The 21398-nt window shown below is 28.8% G+C and overlaps 1 protein-coding gene across 2 annotated transcripts in view; it reads left to right on the top strand.

Annotated features, from left to right (window-relative positions):
* Positions 1-21398, top strand: part of LOC136979082 (protein VAC14 homolog) — an 80517-nt gene extending 59119 nt beyond the window's left edge. Inside the window, exons 10-16 of one of the 2 annotated variants that reach the window (XM_067274991.1) lie at positions 1562-1627; positions 3418-3638; positions 4258-4432; positions 10930-11048; positions 15871-15950; positions 16012-16168; positions 21306-21398. In XM_067274991.1, the coding sequence (XP_067131092.1) occupies positions 1562-1627; positions 3418-3638; positions 4258-4432; positions 10930-11048; positions 15871-15950; positions 16012-16168; positions 21306-21315 (828 nt within the window). In that variant the 3' untranslated portion in view covers positions 21316-21398. Of the gene's footprint in view, positions 1-1561; positions 1628-3417; positions 3639-4257; positions 4433-10929; positions 11049-15870; positions 15951-16011; positions 16169-16249; positions 16510-21305 lie in introns of those variants that run through there. The other variant, XM_067274990.1, reaches the window with a different exon arrangement.

Here is a 21398-nt window from a genome sequence, read left to right as displayed (position 1 = left end):
TTTTGGGCTGCCCTGTAGATCTTAATTAACTCCAGATATCTGATATGTGATCTATCTGCTGTTCTTTGTATGATTTTGGCCCAGTTGTAATGGACCTTCATGTCAGGATCCCTAGCATATGTTCACAGGCCGGTGGTTAATAGGCCTTTTGATATGTCAGCTCAGTGATCCTTTAGACATCATTAGCTTCTACATACAGAGAAATAGCTTGCAACTACACCAATATGGCCCTCAAAAAGATCCCATCCATATTTATTCTAATTAGAAATGCCAAAGAACTGCCAATTTGGCAATATTCATCTGGAGGGTATATTCTATTTCATTTATGGACAAAAGATCCAGTGAAGAATTAGAATACATAGGAGCCACAAGTTGGCACATTACCACCCATCTAAAGGAACACCAAGCTGACATATCAAAAGGCCTATTAACCACCGGCCTGTCAACATATGCTAGGGATCCTGACATGGAGGTCCATTACAACTGGGCCAAAATCATACAAAGAACAGCAGAGGATCACATATCAGATATCTGGAGTCAATTAAGATCTACAGGTCAGCCCAAAAGCCAAAAGCAATTAACTATAAAGAGGATAGCACAATCCCGAACTTGTGAAAAAATATATATAAATTCAACAGAAGCACATTCCATGCAGGTTGCTACATACAAACATTCCACCAATCAGTGTCTCTCAACTATCCTCCAATCATCAACAACTATGTAAAGTTCATGATCCATTAAAAAACGTGTAATTTGAATTTTAGAACATCAGCCAGGGGATGTCCTTTCAAAAATAAATGAAAACATTTGAGCAATAGCAATAAATATTTTTATGAAAATAGAATATTTATTATTATGTTAAGAGCCATATCATTCATGATAAACTCCAGATATCTGATATGTTTATGATGTGATGCAAGATAAATGACATTTAGAACTATTTGTTGAAACATGTATTTGATGATTTTTATTATTGATCAAACTTTTCAGTGCATTCTTGCGAGTATTGCCGAGGGGGCAGCAGTTGGTCTTCAGTGTCCCCTAAATTTGCCTTGGACCAAAAAGGCCCCTTAGATCTCTTCAACACCCACCATATATGTATACAATATAATATACATACTACTAAAACACAACCAAACCTTTAAATACAGTGCCAATTTTACTTTTTCAAAGTTTTTGGTCATTTTAAATGCCCTTCCTCAGGATAAAAACTTGCAATTTAAAATTAAGATAGCTGTCCCTGGAACATACTGCATTGTAACTCAATTGGTCAGGGCTTGGTAACCTTACATTATGGGGACTTTCAACATAGTACCCCTATTACATGGAGTAGTACTAATAATAAGTTATTAAACAGTAGTGCTCAGCCAGTGCTGATTTCTTTCTGTCAGAGCTTTCAGAGTTGAGTGATGTGATCATCCAGTATTTATGCTGCTACATACATATAATAAGTTTTAAGTATAACTCTTTATTTTTATTTAAAGAATATTTAAATTTAATGTTTAAAAAAATAATAAACTTATTTGCATTTGAAATTAATTTAAATCTTTTAACATTATAGATATTTTGTCATGTTGACGTTATATTTCCTAAACTGTTACAAACTCTTTCTGATCAGTCTAATGAGGTAGGAACAATTTATATATTATTGCTATTATAATAAAAGTTATTTTAATAATTAGAAAAATTTGAACTTTGCTCAATTATTATTACAGATATAAATAAATTACAGGATGGCAATTATCATACAAATAGAATAAACACTAAATTAAAAATAATTGTCTTCATCCTTTTCATCCTTCAAGCCTTCATCAGACTATTGTTGGATCCTGAAGGTGTGAAGAAGGATGAAAGTATGAAGACATTTTTATTTTTAAAAGATAATCAATTATTATATTTAATTAGAAGAACTATAAAAAAACAAAAATAAAATTATATAAGATAAAACAAACTTTATCTTTAAAAATTTTATAATTAAGCAGTTTTTAATATAATATAGATTTTGTTAAACTGGATTAGTCTCATTTTATAGCTGAACTATTTATACTTATTTTTTTAAAACATATTTTATATTCTTTATTCCTGATGTAACAATATATAAATCTTATTTGATCATTACAAAAAAAAAAAAAATGCTTTCTAATATCTTACAAATTTGGTAACAGTCAGATTGAAATAAAATATAAAATTCTTTTAATTAAACTTCTTTATGATTTCAGATTAAGTTGTTTAAAAAATCAAACTTTGAATTTGAGTTAATATGCTAAACTATTAAAAATAAATAAATAAAAATAAATAAATCAACTTGTTACAGTCTAAGTAAAAATAAAGTTCATTTATGTCTGTAAATTGAAAATTCAGTAGTGTGTAAACAATTCCTGATTCATTGAAATTATCTGTAAAATTGTTGAATTTTTTCTAAGATTAACATTAAAATATTTCATATAATCAAATATTTAAGCAACTTATACAAATTACATATTTGTATAAGTTGCTTAAATACAAGTATCCCTCATATAACATGGTAGATGTGTTCCAAAAAAGCTCTGTGTTATGTGAATCCATGCTGTACAAAAGAAAGAACTAATGCAAAACATATGACTTGCTGGTAGGTAGCCGAACACTTCTCACGAAGTCTCAGCGTTGTAGTTTCTTGTAAAAATATCTCTCTTGGTCTGGTGCTACTCTCACTCAATCTTGGGGATGTCTTCCACAGTTCCTCTACCTTAGTTCTCCTAAGTTCTCGCTTTTGTCCTCATCCAAGACTGTCCTCACCCAAAGTGAGCTCTCATCCATTCAAGCCCTTCAAATATTTCCTTTCTGTTGTCCAGATCAGTCCCCTCAGGAACTGGTCTGGACAACAGAAAGGAAATATTTGAGGAGCTCCTTACTTCAACACCGAACAATGGAGATGATCAGGACATGATTACAAACAATGGCATAATGCCTGACAAAGGGTGGAAAGTGCATATGAATTGGGGTGGGCAGAGAAGACGAGGAAAAAAACATGGCGGCCACCACAATACACTATTTAAATATGCTGAATATTGTAAAAATATTAAAAATTTTCTGATTTAATATGATTTTTATCAATCATGGAATATTGAAGAATGATATTTAATATTTTGTTTTCAGATGTTGTTTTACATTGACACAGCCAATCAGATTAGCAGTTGTCTAGTCTTTGTTCAACAGTTTGATATTTTAACAATAATTGTAAAATACTATAAAAAGCACTTATTTGATAAAGTTTCTAATTTGATAAAGTTTCTAATAATAAGTTAGATTTATAGCATATATTTTTATGTTTTTTTACATATTTAGCTAGATTGTGTATAATTAATTCAAATATAATCCATATTTTGAATTTTTTTTAAACTTTAAAATTTACAGTATATATATTCTCCATCTAATTAGGTAATTTTGCTGGATTTAGAGGTTCTTGCAGAAATATCATCATCATCTGCTGGACTGAAAGAAGATAGATTAAGAAGTGTAACTGTTCCATCTCCAATAAAAGATATTGTCAAGCAAACTCCTAATATGAATAATTATTTTACCAAATTCATGGTATCACTACTAGATATTTTTAGTACTGATAATACTCTGCTTGAAGATCGAGGGTCATTTATAATAAGGTAAGATGTTAAGGTAAGATGTTATATATATATATATATATACATATATTTAAATGTACACTTTAAAAATAAGATTTAACATATTCATTATTAAAGAAGTATATTAGAATTCTTAGCATACACTGTATAACAATGAATATATCAATTAAATATAATTTTGGTCTAAGGGCAAAATAAAAGATTTTCATAAGGAATATTTTACTTTAGAGCATTACTGTGCTTCCAAATAAACTTTGTTGTTATGAAATGTTTCTAAAATTGAAAAATTATATATAAAAATAATAAACCTTGAATATGTATTGGCATTGTTACTTGTAAAAATTTTTAACATGCATGATATTAATGGTAAATGTCATTCATGTTAAATGGTATTATATTAAAATTAAGTTATTGTTCATTTTATAAGTTTATCTTCAGGACCAGTCATTAGTTAATCTCAAATTATATTACAATGTTTTATTGCTATGCATTTTAAAGAAATAATATTTTTGTCAATAATATATAATTGCTATTAACTTTAAAAGCTCATTTATAGAAACATTTATTTTAATGAAAGTAACTTTAAGAAAAGACAACTAATTTATAGATACGATTGGTTTATTAATTTGATTCATTACAGGCAGTTATGTTTGTTATTGAATGCTGAAGATATTTATCGCACACTTTCAGAAATTTTGCAATGTCATAGTAATCTACGATTTGCATGTCATATGGTTCAAACATTAAATTCAATTTTACTGACATCAACAGAATTGTTTGAGTTGAGATTTCAATTGAAAGAATTACAGACAGAGGTAGTGTTATTTTATTTATTACTGAAATTTTAAATGTATATATTTAAATATTATAAATTATATATATATATAATCTATAATATTTAATATATAAAATTTCTATAATATAATTTAATTCAATTTAAATGAGTGAAAAGTATTTGTAAATTTTTACATTTTTTTTATTTATTTGCTATTAAAATTACTAAATTTATTTTATAGGTATTTTTTTAATTAATTTTTTAAATCATTTTAAATGTTATAAAATTTCTTGACATTTTTGAAACTCTTCTTGCAGAAAGAGTTAAAAACGAGTTTCATTTCCATTGCTAAATGCCACAAATTTTGATACTGAGAATTTTTAACTCATTAAAATTTGGAAATTTTGTTAGTTACTCTTAATAATTTAAAATATCATATATAGAAATTTATATATATATATATATATCTTATATCCTAATAAATATTCATGCTAGTAACAGTCATACAAATATTTTGATTATCTCTATTTAATTATCATTTTACATAATGCTTATATTTGTGTAGATTGAAATTTTAATCAAACTTTTTCAAAATACAAGATACCTCAATTTTAGAAATAAATGACTTGTAATATTTTATATATAATAGTTCTTGAGTCACAGTACAGAAGTTTCATGCACTGACATATCTCAAAGACCCAGTAAAGCTTAAAAATTAGCAACAAGAAAATAATCTTTAAACTAATTTCTGCATTTATTTATAATTATCATAGGAGATAAAAACACAATATACATTTGATTCAAAAAGCTTCACAGATGTAATCAAATAATAATAAATAAAAATATTTTTCTTTCAAGAGCAAATGATGAAAAAGTAACTGTAAAAATTCGTGAACTTGAAATGTTTTGCATATGTGTGTATCTTCTCTTCTTTGTACGCCATATCAGATTCCTGATGTCGGCAACACCTGGCGTAGGTTAGTAAGTAGTTAGTAATGTGCCGAAGTGTATCTAGGGAAAGTTATGTCCAGAGTAGTTTCCCGTTGCCTTCTCTGGGACGTGATGTTACACGAGGGAAAATGCCTTACGGGAGGTCTTGTAAGGGAAACTGGCCCGTATTCAGGTGTTACAAACATGGAGAAAACCTGGAAAACTTCACGTGGCCAGCCCGTCCAAGCATGGTGCGAACCCGTGACCAAACTCCCAGTGTTTAGCGACAGAACCGCTAGGCCACTGGTGGGCCATATGTGTGTATACACTAATTATATTTATGTATTATACAAAAAATGCTTTTGTGATAAAATATTCAATATGGATTGTATTGACTTCTGTTGAAGTTTGAAGTTAAATTTGATTAAAAAAATAATAATAATAATTCAGTAACTATTTAAGCAATAGTAACAATATACAGTAGAAAATAACTGTTTGTGTGTGGTTTGTAATTACATTCAGTTTAGCATAAGTGATATCTCAATAATTTTGAATAATATATCTATTTCCATATAGATGACATTGAAGTATAAAAAAAGTGTAAATGTAGAAAGTGCTATAAAGATTTAATATTTGCTTTGTCATTTTTAATATCTTTCAACAAGATTTTTCAATAAGATGATTTTTTATATTGTGATGAGAAAGTAATGAATTTTCAATATTTAAAATTGTATGTTTATATCTCACTATAATTAATTATAGTATGCATAATTTTAATTTAATAATTCATAGTTTTGATGTCATATAATTGCCATATCTAATAATTTTTATGAATAATTTCAAAACTTACAGAATTAGTTACAGAACTCTCACAGCTCTTGCTCAACATATTTTTATATTGATAGAAAATATTAACAAAATATCAAAAAATCCCAAGCTTTTATATGAAGAGTTTTTATTATATATTTATATTAAGTCAGTAGTGTAGGTTTCTGGATGTAAGATGTAACATGTTCAGTTGTCATCCACTGAATGATGATGACTTTCCAGAAAAACCACAAGTTCAACTTACTTGTAGTTAAAACTAGTTTATTTACAAATTTACACAATATACAATATTAAAATGGTTTGTTACCACTATACAAGGGGAGATCACAACAAGGTCATCATAGATTTTAGCAATGTTGTTTGTGTGGATAAACCTTGGCACGAACCTTTATTGAGCAAAGAGTGCATTTCTGAAATGTCTTTAAGAAAATCAAAGTTAAGAAATTCCAATAACTAAGTTCTGCAGAACATATCACAGTCTGCATGGTTTAGTGAGTGTGTGCCTTACTCATTTTTGTAAGATTGCTGGTTCATGTTTTGATGAGTGAACTTTTTCCAAATCAATGCAATTTTTATTTAAAATAATTGTAAATTAAATGGATTTATACATTAACTATTTATTTTATATTAAAAATGTGCAATTTCTTTCTTTGAAAATGTTCTCATAGCTGTTCATTAAAAATAAATTTAAAGTTTGTTTTTAAAACTCAAATAATTAATTATTTTATAGTTTATGATTTTATTATTTTAGTTACAACTTTAATTTATGTTTATGGTCTATTTGTTTTATTAGCTATGAAAAGGAAATATATATATATATATATATATATATATATATATATTTCCTTTTAATATATATATATATGTGTGTGTGTATGCTTATGATTAAACAATGAGAAACCAGAGAAGTGATGCTGATTGTTTATTGTCACATATAACAATTCAATGTGATATGGGAATTAGATTATTGGATTTTTTACTTCAATATTCTTGAAAGTGTTTGAGAAGTACATTTTACTCTTTTACTCAATAAAGATTTGTACCAAGGTTTTCCTACACAAACAATATTATTTAAATCTGTGATGACCATGACATGACCTCCCCTTGTATAGATTCAAACAAGACCATTCTCACAGCAGCTTGAGTAAGGAGTTTCAGGTCAACTAAACTAACTGAAGGGATATTTACCTTCATAAATGCTACCTTCCTATCTGCCTGCTAGAGTATAGCTGTTGTCACTTTCCTGTCAAACATGGCCAACCTTTAAGACATGGAAATCTTTCCACTTTCTGACTTCCTACAAGGTCTTGGGGTCCCTCTTAACTTCTATCAAACTTAATGCTCTTGTGTACCAATAGTATTACTGATATTCTAGTCCCATAAACCGTCCACTTCAACTTGCTTCCTCCTAGATCAGCAAGTCTCTCTGATCAGCTTTCCTCACCTGCCTCCTTATAATTTAGGTGGTTAAACCAATCAAGGATCAAGAAGTCTGCCATGGGAAGCCTTAATGCAGTTACAGGCCTGCCTGTAGCCTGCAGTTACAGGTAACCCCCATATAACACGGCACTTCTATAGCATGGATTCACTCTAAATTCTTTCAAGTGTAAAAAGGAGTACTTTGCATCTACTTGGCACGTACAGGTAACCCCTGTATAACACGGGAGTTACGTTTTGTAACTCCCGTGTTAACACCATAAAAGTACCGTATAACACGGTACTTTTATAGCACGGATTCATTCTGACACGGTTCGAGAATTGGGTAAAACCCTCGTACAACATGAAATGTAATAAATTTTTACATACTTAAGTACTAATAGTTCACGAAAATTATTATTTTCGTGAACTATTAGTACTTAAGTATGTAAATTTTCTTTTCCCGCCTTTTGTCAATACACGCGGTCCTTCTCGAACTTGTTTCAGTGTTGCCAGATCTCGACGCTTCTGCTTTTGATGTTGCCAGATATTTTTTTTTTACTCCATACTTGCTTTATTCTTCATAAGTGCTTAGCACCATACAAGGAAATTTATAAAGATCTTTTAACTAAAAGCAAGCAATTTAAAATTACATACTTTTTGCAAAAGGTAAAGCATGGATCTGGAGATAATGCAGAAAAATGCTCAGATAAGGATAACTTGCCAAAAATAAAATACTCTCAGTTAATAGTGCTTAGTGGTGATGAAGAAAACATTGTTTAATTTATATTAATATGTATCACTTAAGAAAATTTTAATAACGATATTTATCTTAATTATGAAAATATAATAGCATGTTTTTTAATTTTTAGAACCTAACCCCCCTCTTTTTGTACTAGTTCTTTGTTTCGTATAACACGGCAATTTTTGGAACGTAACTCCCATGTTATATGGGGGTTACCTGTACGTGCCAAGTAGATGCAAAGTACTTTTTTTTACACTTGAAAGAATTTATGTTGTTCTTTACCCATTTTTCACATTAATGAAAAATCTTTTGAGTTTAAACCTGAATCAATGCTATAAAGCTAACTTGAAAACTTTAGTTAATAACTTTCATTGGATTTAAATGGTTGCATTATTCATTGTGTCATCCTCCAATATGCCCTTTTAAGCTTCTCTTTGTTTCCCATCTTTAGGCTTACAAGAGTGACATCCAAGCTTTTACATCCTGGATTTTGCTGAAATTTTAATACATTTTAGTATACCTCTTTTGCTAATGCACAGCAATATAACTCATGTCAATGAGCAGTAGTTTATGAGAAATCATTGTTTAAACTTTTCTGTGTGCTCTATACAGAATATCAAGTTCTGTAAACAAATTGTAAGAAGTAAGCTTGGACAAGTGAGTAAGGCACCATGTTGAAAACTTGATATTGCCAATTCAACCTGCTTTTTACCAACTTTTTTCCACAATTTTTTTCTGAATTGCAATTAAGTGAATTATTAGAAAATATATTCAGCCCAAAAATACTATTTTTTTTAGTTATTAAAATCATTTGTATAGTTTCAATAAATAAAAATGTACTCTTCACATCAATAATTGTTCATCAAATAAATAAAACTCTTTTGGCATTAAAGTTAGCACTTCAACAACAATAAAAAGTAATAAATAAATAAAATTGAAGATAAAGTCTATTTAAAAAGGAACCACCATTTATTCACTTTCAATGTTCTGGAATACAAACTTTTGACAACCAACCTTTCTCTGTAGGCTACTTGGCCTTCAAAATAAAACTCCCTTACCTTTTTATTATCCCTAAGGTGGTTATTTTATTATTGTTGAAATGCTAATTTAAACATTGTTAAAGAATTTTAATGCCAAAGGATATTTCATTTGCATAGTTTTAAACCAAAACTGCCAGAAAAGTGTTGATTCACTATTTACAGTTGTTGGTTTAAAAATATGCAAATGATTTTAATAACTAGAAAATAGTATTTTTGGGCCAAATATAATTCACCAAATTTAATTTAATTTATCCAACTTTGACGTCAGTTATTAAAATATTACATAAAAAAGTTTGGAATAATTATATTTGAGCCAGAACATTTGCAAAGCCTCTTTTATGTGGCTTACAGAATTGTATGCATTCTCAAAATATGTTTGATCAATTTTGATTAAACTTTGCCAATTTCCATTAATTGTGATGAGGAATCCAAAAATATAAAAAAATGGGTGGTCCATAACTTAGTTTTCAAGATATAAGGTCAATAACACAAGCATGTGCACCAATGCAATATTGTACAAATTGTGCAACTTTGTCATGCAACTTTGTTCCACAGTCACTAGCTGTTTTTAACGTACTTATAGACTTGAGTCCATTCTCAAAATTTAATGTGCCAATTTTGATAAAACTTTGCCATTTTCTATTAATTGCGATGAAGAATTAAAAAATGTAATGAGGGTCCATTTAAATGTAAAAAATAGGAGTCCATCCATGACTTCACTTTTGATCTATAGATGTATTAAAGCGACAATGTCCATGCTCTCTGACACGACTGACATGCCTAATGGAATTTAGGCCTAGGGATTAAAAATAAAAACAGCATTGTGTGCACTTAACAGAAAATAGATGTGAAAAATGAACAAAACAAGAAGAAAGCAATTGAAGGTGATTTGCTTTGTTCTTGGATCACCTCTCCATGTTGGCAAATGCAAGGATTGTTTCTCTGTCCCTGGTCAATACAAGGATTGTCTCTCCCATGGCCAGCAGGTACAAGGATAGCCTCTTTTTTGGCGACAAGTGCAAAGTTCACCTGTCACAGGGATTGCTTCTTTCTTTTTGGCTCTGCCTCAATTCTGTTATGATATAACAGTCATGTGATGTCCTAGTTAATATTCATTTGTATTAAAAAGAAGTATAATACTAAATTTTGAGAAAATAATTTATCTTTGTTTAATTAACATATCAAATTTAGAATATAATTTTTATTAATTTTGTTTTTTAAATATTGTGAAAATATAATAATAGTTTTTATTTTAATTTTTTTATTTCTTATCATTAATTGTTTATTTTTAAATTTCTTAATTTAAATCTGAAAATTCAGATATAATAATGTAGAAGAAAATATATAAATAATTTTATTCTATATGCTGGATAAAGGATTAGTTTAAGTAACTTAAACTGAAATAAAATTTTTAGCTTTTAGTGAATGGGAATTTTTGTTTTTATTTTTAAAATAAAATAAATTATACTATTATTTGAAATATTTAGTGTTATTCATATTATCTATTAGCTTTTTCAATAATTACTGATATTTTTGAATTTTAATTATATTGATAATTATTTGATTTATATTTTTCAGGAAAGTAGATCTCTCTTCTGTTGTTTATATCGGTCCTGGTGTCATAGTCCTGTTGCAACAGTTTCTTTGTGTTTTCTTACACAAAACTATGAACATGCTTGTAAATTATTACAGCTGTTGTATCCTATCTTGATTATACTAAAGACAATATTTGGTTGTTAAAACTCTTAGTCTTAAGAATTAAAATAATTTGAGAGTTATGTTTAGAGTCGATCATTTTAGTAGTAATCTAGGGAAAATGTGCTAAAGAAAGATGCTAATCAAGTATTGCTTGACATAATGATTCAAACTTGTATACTTATAGTTTGGAATATCTAAAACTATGAGCATTGTAGTGTAATTGAATTTTGTAACAGTTAATATAAATTTTTCACAAATTCAATTTATAAGTAATTAATAAATTTATTACTGCAGCAGATTGATTAATATTTTGAATGAAAATTAAATGATTTTTTTTCTATATAAGAAATTATAGATACAGGATTCTTTTTTCTATATTTTTAGATGATGTCTAGTTACTAATAACTTCATAGAATAAGATAAAATATTTTGCTTTAATTTTATGAAAATTTAATTAATATAGTTTCAAAGTCAAATTGTATTGTTTATTATATTTTTTTTATTCATTTTATCATCATCTTCAGAATAAATCAAGTCTAGAAATTCTAGAACACAGTTCCCAACATGATTGATGAAAATTTGAGAGGATTGGTATAAAACTTGGATTGCAAGTATAAAAACTTTATTTAAAAATATTAAATTTTGCACATCTTTTGCTCTTAAATAAATGTAGGAAGGTGATTTTAAAAATTATATAAGAGGCTACAGCATATACAGTAGAGCATTGATTATCCAACTCGATTGGAGACTGGGGTTGGTCGGATAACTGAAAAAATGGATAACCGAAAAGTATGAAAAAGTGCATTATTAGTATAGTATATTAGTATATGCCATGTAATTAGTATATTAGTATATCACTATTAACCTACTTCGCATTGAATTTTCATCAATGTTAAGTCTAACAAAATTTTTTCTAAATAATAATTGTCGCTATTGTATCGTTAAAAATTATTTCTTTATTTTGCACAAAATAAATACAGTACTGTACTGTATATTGAAAAATATAAACAAAAAAAAATAAAATTAAGCCTCGTTTAATCGTTTAAATACTGGCCTCCCTTTCATGGTTGAGCCAGTGTTGCCAGCTAAAACACGCAAAAATTTAACAAAAATAATATTAAAGTAGCCAAGACATAGCCAAATATTGTAGCGCCACATCACTAGCGGACATTTGAATTTGCCGACTAGAATGTGGTTGGTTAACTGATGTGACGGTTGATCGGGGGTCGGATAATCGATGCTCTACTGTATATAATACATATAGTATTGTAACGAATCTCTTGGGACTTTTTCCATGGTGTGACACTAGTGGGATGGGCACAGTAGTTGAAAAGTGGAATGTGACACCTGTAAAAATCTCTGGGCTAGGGAGAGAGATTGATAATATACTAAAAATTGTTTCAAACGTGTTGTAAGTTTCAGACAATGTGTAAGAACATCAATGAAGTGTTGTTATAATATTGAAGGGAGTTGTTGAAAAAAATTTTTCTTAAAAGAGGTCGCTACACAAAAAAGTTGGGAACCCCTGTTCTAGAACATTGAACATTCTCAAATATTCATTTTAATATATTAGTTCTAAGGAATACAACTAACCCAATAATTATTTTGAATATCAAATGAACAGTTGGATTTTTTTTATTAGGCTGTTAATTCTAAATAATTACTAAGTAATTTGGCAGGAGGTAGAAGATTAAGCTGCCATCTCCTGTTAAATTTAATAATTATAAATAAGTTTATTTTATTTTATTTTAGAATATTCTAGAAGAAAAGATTGACCTGGAGCATGACTTAAATCTGCAACTGCTACTTACCATGCAGACACATTGTCAGTTATGCTACCTGAACCTCCATTTGATATCACTTCCAGATTAATTAATTAAATAACTAATTTAGATATAACCATATTGGTTGATACCATGAGTGACCAATATAGTATTATATCTAAATAAATTAATTATTTAGTCTGGAAGCAAAGATCTGGGTAGCATAACTGACAATACATCTGTACAGTAAGCAGGAGTTGCAGGTTGGAATCCCACTCTGGGCCAATCTTTTCTTCCAGAATATTTTAAAATTAAATTTATTTATTTGTAAGTATTAAATTTAATAAGATGGCAGCCTAACCATCTACATCCTCCCAAATTACTTAGTAATTATTTAGCATTAATAGCTTAATAAAGGAATCCAGCTGTTCATTTAATTTTAATAGTTTAAAAATGGTGTAAAGTAGGGTTTCTCAAACGGAATTCCGGGATCCCAGTTGTCTTTTTAACCTGGGAAATTTTTCTTATCCCGGGAAATCTCACAAATTTCTTAAAAATTCACTTTTTACTTATTTTACGTTAAGGTTGAGGAAATTTTGCAAATAGAAAGTATCATTAACTCATGAACTGTCAGAATACATTTGTATTTATTAATTTTAAACCTACTTATTAGTTTTTTTTTAATTTTTGCTTGTTATGGCACATCACAAATGGTCAATAATCAATACGTAGCTTATTTGTGGCAGGACTCTCAAAATTCTTTACCGGTAATATCTGGAATAATTGTGCTTATGCTGTCTTAATTTTTAACCATGCCCAGTAGCTTCAATGACTGCGTAACGCCAAGTTGTGCAAATTGGGCAAGGATACAAACGAGTACGAAGTCAGCAAGTATGAAGTTTTTCTTCATAATCTGATTATTAAAGACAGACGAACTGCCGAATTATCAGGCTATGATGTTTTTATTAAAGCAGTCGAGGTAGACAAATCAAGAATACTAGGGAACAAAAGAAGTACTACAATCTCAAAAACAAACTAGAAATTTTTCAGGATACAGGTGAAAAACACATAATATTTGTCTTCTCTTAAATGCATTAAACACGACTCCAATCACATCAATTGAACCGGAAAAGGCATTCTCGGTAGCAAGATTTTTCATTACTAAAATAAGAATTAGATTGAGTGATCGGAGTATCGACCATCTTTGCTTTTTAAAATCTTATTATAAAAATTTACAATATTTTGTATTATATTTTATTTAAAAAATCAAAAATTACCTTCTAAGTTAAAAGTTTGATCTAAATTCATTTTTCTTTAAATTTTCAACTCAATTCAAAGTCATTTTTTGTTGTTGTATGCAGTTTCCAGCAAACTTTAAAAGCCAAATTTTTTCTATTTGTGAAAATTTCTACGTAATTCAAAGATAATTTTTAATATATATCTTACACAGCATTATTAATATGATTTTGGAGGTTGCAGAACGTATTAAATTACTTTAAAAAACAAAAAATAATTATATCATTTGATTTCATGATATTTTGTATATCTTAAAAATAATTAATTTTGTCCCGGGATCCCAGGAAACAGTTCACTTTTATCCCGGAATCCCGGGACAAGCAAAAGACCGGGAAATGAGAAACCCTAGTGTAAAGTCTTCAAAACAAACAAAAGTAAAGCAGTAAGCAGTGTGTTTTAATTTAACAAACTTTTGAAAAAATATTTAAATATTTTTCAAAAAGTTTCTTAAATTTCTTTAATAAATAATAAAATAATAATAATGTTATTTGTTTGAAACCCAAATTTGTGAATCCAAAATGATCTGTTTGTGTATTTGTGAGTAAACATTTTGACTTTATTGCAGTAATCAAATCTTTTATTATCCAAGTGGCAATTTTATTTTTATAAATGACTTCTACATTTTTCCAATTCATATTTAGTTCAAAAATATTTTATTTAATATTTTTGTAAAGTCCTTGTAATTCTCTCTCAAGCTTCCTCAAAATTATGACTCTCATAAAACAATTAAGTTTTTTAAAAAGCCAAATACTCCAGTGAAGAATACGAGTCTTATAAATGATTTCTTTTTAAACACTTTACTCTTCAATAAATAATGTTTATACCTAGAGTATCATTTATAGTTATGAAATTGTAATTTATGCTATAAAATTTGTTAAAATTTGCTCATATTTATTTTTAGCCAATAAAAATTAATTTATTATTTATATCACTGTAAGATGTATTGTCTAAAAGATCTCTTTATAAAGTGTATAGTGTATAATTTAAAAAATAAGATTAATTGGAATAATAATTTGGAAAATATACATTGTTTGAAAATGCAATAAGTAAAATATTTTTTTTTAATATACAAACAAAATCAGAAAATAATGACTATTTCTAATTTAAAATTTCAGTTATTAATTAATATTTTATTATAAACAGTTAATACAATATTCAGTACCATTGTTTAAAAAAAAATGTAGAAACTCTGTTAATCTGAACTGACTAAAGCAGGATCAGTTATCTAACTACTTTCTACTCTATATTCTGAAGACAAAGTAATGAGAGAATGCAAACTTAACAATTTATTGACACACACAATGTCTAAATAAAATAATTTCATCATTATTGAGAATTCATATAAATTTAGACATTTGCAGTAATAAAAAGAAATTTTCATTTTTGATAAAATTTAAAATTATTTAGTTTATCTATATTTAATTAAATAAATAGTATATACATATGTTTGTTAAATTACATTTTTTAAGGTGTGTGTACATTGATTTTCCATTTTAATTGAATTTTTTCATTAATCAAGCAAAAGCTGATTCTAGTCACTTAGGGTAAGAGAGTTTCTACTTTGTTTGAATATCAAAGAATATTAGAAAAATGTCTATTGGTATTTATAAACATATAATAATAATATATATATAATATATATATATATATATATGTGTGTGTGTGTGTGTGTGTGTGTGTGTAATTTTTAAACGAGAATACTTTTTAGGGAATTATTTGTGTATAATACTGTATATAAATATTTTCTTTAAAATCAAAACAGTGGTGATCTGGAAGTAACTGTAGATTTTCTTACTGAAATTGATAAACTAGTACAGTTAATAGAATCTCCAATTTTTACTTGTAAGTATTAGCTTAAATCTAAAATTTTTAAACTTTGAATTTACACATTTTCTCTATTTAGATTTAAGGCTTCAATTATTGGAACCTCAACAAAATAGATATCTGGTGAAGAGTCTATATGGATTGTTGATGTTACTTCCACAAAGTGATGCTTTCCATACACTACGTCACAGACTTTCTTGTGTGCCTAATATCCAGTTTATGCCACCAATGGACAAGTAAGAATATTTTAATTATATTAAAATTATTAAATATTAAGTCTTGTATTTGAATGAGAATATATTGAAATATTATTTCAGAAATGCAACTGAAGAAACACCTTCACCTGAAATTAATTTTGTAGAGTTGCTGCAGCATTTTCAAGACGTTCAAAATAAACACAAACACATTCAACATTTATCAAGATTTAATGAACCTTGTAGATAACGATTGTGGTATTCACAGATGTTAAATTATATAAATATGCATATAAATTTATGTATAACAGTTGAAATTTATTTAAAGAGATTTAGTATTTATATAAAATTATGATAAATAAAGATTGGCATTTTTGACAAGACTATGGTCTTGTTTATAAAATCATACTGCCGGCCTATGTTACCAGCTTAGAGGTATGAAGGAGTATATGTCAAGAATTGATGTTTGGCACACAGAGTATTAGGTGCCCAAATCGTTTGCGCACAAAAAAATTCAGACTTGTAGGTAGTCAGGGGACCGAGAACGGAGTCAAAATAAAATACAAAATGGCGACCCTCTTCTACAAACAGGCACCCTCCCACCGAAGTCAGGTGGGGAGAGTACCACCCACAATCATTCTAGGAAGTGAACTCTGACCTTAGGATTGAACACGTAGTATTTTCTTTGGTAAATAAAATTTGTAATCTAATTTTGTAAATTTGGAAGTGCTTCAAATATGAGATCTTAAAACAGGGTTTTATGTCATTATCTAGTATAGTAAAATCGTGGGACTGATAAAAATTTGACGTGTAGGGCAGAGAGCACCACCGTGTGACCTTTGCCCTCTGACCTCCAACAAGGAGTTCAGGATCAAAGTGAGGTCAGAGGGCAAAGGTCACTCGAAAGGTTAACTAACATGAAGTGAAAAGCTGTTTCAAGTCGATAGCCTTGAACAGATCTTGGATTTGTATTATATCTCAACACTATTGCAAATATCGCATAGCCAATCCAAATAAAGTAAATTATTTGCCTTGATCATTTCTCAGTTAATTTTTACTGGCAGAACAAAAGATGTGGACATCATGGACAAGGTAGGACGTACCACGTACAGATTTTAGCCATGCCGCTAAAGACGTTATATTAGGGTTGTCGTTACATCTGATGATGTTATAATTGGGTTAAACTGTATATTGTTTGTGCAAAATAAAAAAATAATTTCAGACGATACAATAGCCACAATTATTTTTTTCAAAAACGGGAAATTTTCATTAGGCATCGACAAAAATTCAACCCAGGCCAACATGCAACGGAAAGAAATTTCGACATGGATAGGTTAATTTCACCAAAAATGCATTGTGGGCTACCTCATGGATGTGGCCGGTGAAGTTTGAATGATTGCGCTCAAAACCAGCGATACCAAAGAAGATTGGAGAATGAGAACGAGACCCGCCTTGAGTGTTAAAGTGATTCCGCTTAGTGAGTCTCTGAGACATGGTCTTGTCCCAAATAGGGCCTTGCCATTTTACTTGTTAATATTAAAATGTAAAAATTTATTTATAAATATAAACAGAAAATTATAAATAAAATTACAGAATAATTAAATCAGATGTTCAGTTAGTAATTACCATTTTACTGCAAAGTTTAAATACCAAAACAGAAATGGCAGAGACTTTGATGGCTTAGATTACATTCATATTTATATTATACAAGTTATTTGGTATATTTTAATTTTAATATACATTGTTACACAGTTATACATTTATTGATTGCCATTTAAGTATTTATGTGGTGTTGACAATTGTGAAACTTCGGAAGTGGGTCTAGAATATGTGCACAAAGAAAAAGGATTTTAATTTTGTGTAGAAGAAAATAATTATAACAATACTTAAATATTGTAAAAAGAAACTGTCAAACGAAAAATTAATATTTTATGTCCATAAAAGGACATGTCTGTAGAAATTTCCAAGAGAGTCGAGCTACTCGGGTTAAAACAATAGATGAATTTGAGTACTTCGATCGAACATCTTTGATAGGAATCGAATTGTCAGTCGGTGTTGACTCATCCCACGATCTGGGTTCCAATCTCGTTACAATTTGTTAACGAGGGGGGGACCAATTGGAGAGTGCGGGAAAGTCGGCATCGACCTATCAGAATGTTCGATCTGGGACCCAGAAGGAACTTATAAAAACCGTGCGAAAAAAGGATGTGACGTTTTCTTGGTTCATAGCACTCCTCTCCCTGAATTTTTGGTGCTTCTGTCCTTCCACACCGAAGGCTTGTTCGACGTCCCAGGATTCATTTTCCTGTCCTGTCAAGAACCAACCCAGTTGCACCAGGTCATCGGAGGTCATTGCTGTGAGTTGTACTATGCACCCCGGAGCCATCATTCTCCACTTCACCTTTGCCAGAGGAACCTAAATGACTGTTGGGACATTTGGACTTTTCTTTGAAGGACTTATTTCTCTCCATTGAATTGGCATTATGCCTCTTTATCAACTTAGTTGTAAGGAATTTTTATTAAACAGTTTGACAATTTGTCTCTGAGAGTTTTTCCTACTCCACACATTAGTAGTGACTGCACGACAATCCTGACTAATGCAGTCGGTCGGCAAACCTCACACAATTTTAGTAAATTATTAATAGACATTACAGCTATCAATAAGTCATGATGTGAATATATAATCCAAGTTTTAGTCTTAACGATTTTATTATATATTTAATAATCTGTAGAGATATATATAGTGTGTTTGTGTATATATTATTTAAATTTATATTATACTAGAATTATTTTTGTTACAATATTTATTATACCTAGATTTAAAATATTGTGTGTGTGTATTTATTTTAAAATCTATTTAATTTTTTTCTTTTATAATTTGCTTTTAATTTTTATGGTTTGACATATTAAATATATTTTATACAACACTAAATATTGTAATCTTTTCTCTACAATAAACCATTAAAATTGAAACATGCAGTGAAATATATGGGAACAAGAAATGTAATATGTATGAATTTATATATGAAAACAGTATTAAATTTGTTGTAATTTTCAATAACAAATTTAATACTGTTTTAAAAATGTATTAAATGTAAATTATAATGACGAGCTTACTACTTTATTAATATTAATTTGACAATTAAGTAAAAATTGTATACAAAGAAAAAAATATGGTTAAAATAAGACTTAATGAACATTTTGCAATAGTTATGCAAAGTAACTCTGTAAATCTGAATAATGGCATGGTGCCAGCGGGTAAATCTGGGCAGGTATATAAGCTGTAATCGCGGAGTGAGAAACTAATAATGGACATTTATTATAGTTGACAATTTGAACTGTATTGTGTATTTTAAAAATAAGCCCTACTGAGGGGGCCAGTGTACTGGCAAAATGCATTTGGGGATAAGTGTGAAGTAATAAAGTGTTTTTCTCTCTACAAAAAACTGGTTTTTTAGCCTTTCTAATTCTATTTCATTTTCAGTAAATGTTTTAGAGTTGAGAAATCATTAGTCCTCCATAAGTCAGAAAGGAAGGAAAATTTGAATTTTCATGTACTGTACTTGCTTATAGTACAATTAAGTAAGATATTATATGGAGTATAAAATTTTTGGAAAAATTTAATTTTAAGATAAATTAACATTAGTTTTTATGGACATCTCCTACCTGTTAGACTGTCAGTATGATGAAGTTTGGGAGCAGAACCAGAAATCTTTAGAGGGGGTACAGAAAAGAGTGTACAGCATCTTATAAAATTTTTTACTATCTGAGGTACTGATCTTGCTCGGGAAACCCTCAGAATGGGGATGTACCCTCAAAATCTGTCCTTAGAAGTAGAAGACTTTGATCAAATTTGAATATTCTGAATTGCACATTTGCAGAAAAGTCTGCTCTTGATTGTAATGCTGGAAATTTAAAACTTGAATTAGAGAATATATTATTTATTTTAATTGAATATATAAAAAATCTGAGTAAATAATGTTGAACATTACATTGGTGTGATAACAGATATATAATTTTCTAGAAGATTCAGGTTTTATTTCTTACTCATCTAAATGCTTGAAACAAAAAGAAAAAATACAGGATAGGAGAGATTTTACAAATAAAAGTTATCTTTCTGCAGTATAATAATCATCTTATTTTCTATACTTATTTAATTTCCAATTGTGTTTTATGATAAAATAGTGTCATTTTTGATTAAAAATTAATAAAAGATATAATGCCTAATCTAGTTATAATTATATTTATATCATCACACCAAGTCAATCTGGTCATAAGTAACAGCAATATCATACAAACTCAAAAAAAAAAAAAAAACAGTTAAAAGCAACTATTTTTACTATTGCAAACATTTTCATTTGTCTAGAACAATCATCATCAAGTAATGAAACAACTGAATAGAACACTTTTAAACATCAAATTTTAAACCAAGCAGAACATTCCACAAAAGAACAAATACAAATTTTAAAACAAATATATAAATTAAAATAAATAGTCTAATTGACAAGTTACAAAATTATCATAAGTCCTGGAAATGATGAATATATGCCTTATTTTATATGTTTTTTCTTTTGTGGAAATATTCTGCTTGGTTTAAAATTTGATGTTTAAAAGTATTCTATTCAGTTATTCCATCACTGACGTTCATTATTCTAGACCAATGATTCCCAAACTTTTTCAAGCCATTGACCCCTTAGTTCCATCAAGTTATACCCAATGCCCCCTTAGTTCCATCAAGTTATAACCCATTTTCGCTTCTGTGAGAGACTTGAAAATATTCTTAGGAAAACTTTTTTATGAACCTCACGCTTTGTGTCCTTTCAAAACATTATTCTCAAAAAATGGAAACCTTTAAATGCAAGGTTTCTTCTTACCCGTTTTAACGGGAAAGGTGGTCTGTGACCCCAACCTTTGCCTATGGTCACCATTATTCCCAGGACTTATGATAATTTTGTAACATGTCAGTTAGACTTTGTTTTTTTCTTTTGAGTTTGTATGATATGCTACCTTACCTCCAGTGGCTCCCTGCCATCCAACTGCTTCTTTTTGCCCCCTTAGATTTACTCACTGCCGACAGGGGGTAGTAGCATCCATTTTGAGAACCACTGTTCTAGACAAATGAAAACATTTGTGATAGTAAAAATAATTGCTTTTAATTAACTTTTTTTTTATTTGTTAGTCAAAAATAGATCTTTCTGCATAAGAACAAAACTTTGGCTCTATGATGGAATACAATCCACAATTCAAGTGGTAATTATACTGTATTTTGAAT

Source organism: Centruroides vittatus, unplaced genomic scaffold, assembly GCF_030686945.1.
Source record: "Centruroides vittatus isolate TY-2023 unplaced genomic scaffold, ASM3068694v2 contig_577, whole genome shotgun sequence".
NCBI classification, from domain to species: domain Eukaryota; kingdom Metazoa; phylum Arthropoda; class Arachnida; order Scorpiones; family Buthidae; genus Centruroides; species Centruroides vittatus.
Note: the sequence above shows the minus strand (reverse complement) of the source record. Positions and strands in the feature narration are given on the sequence as shown.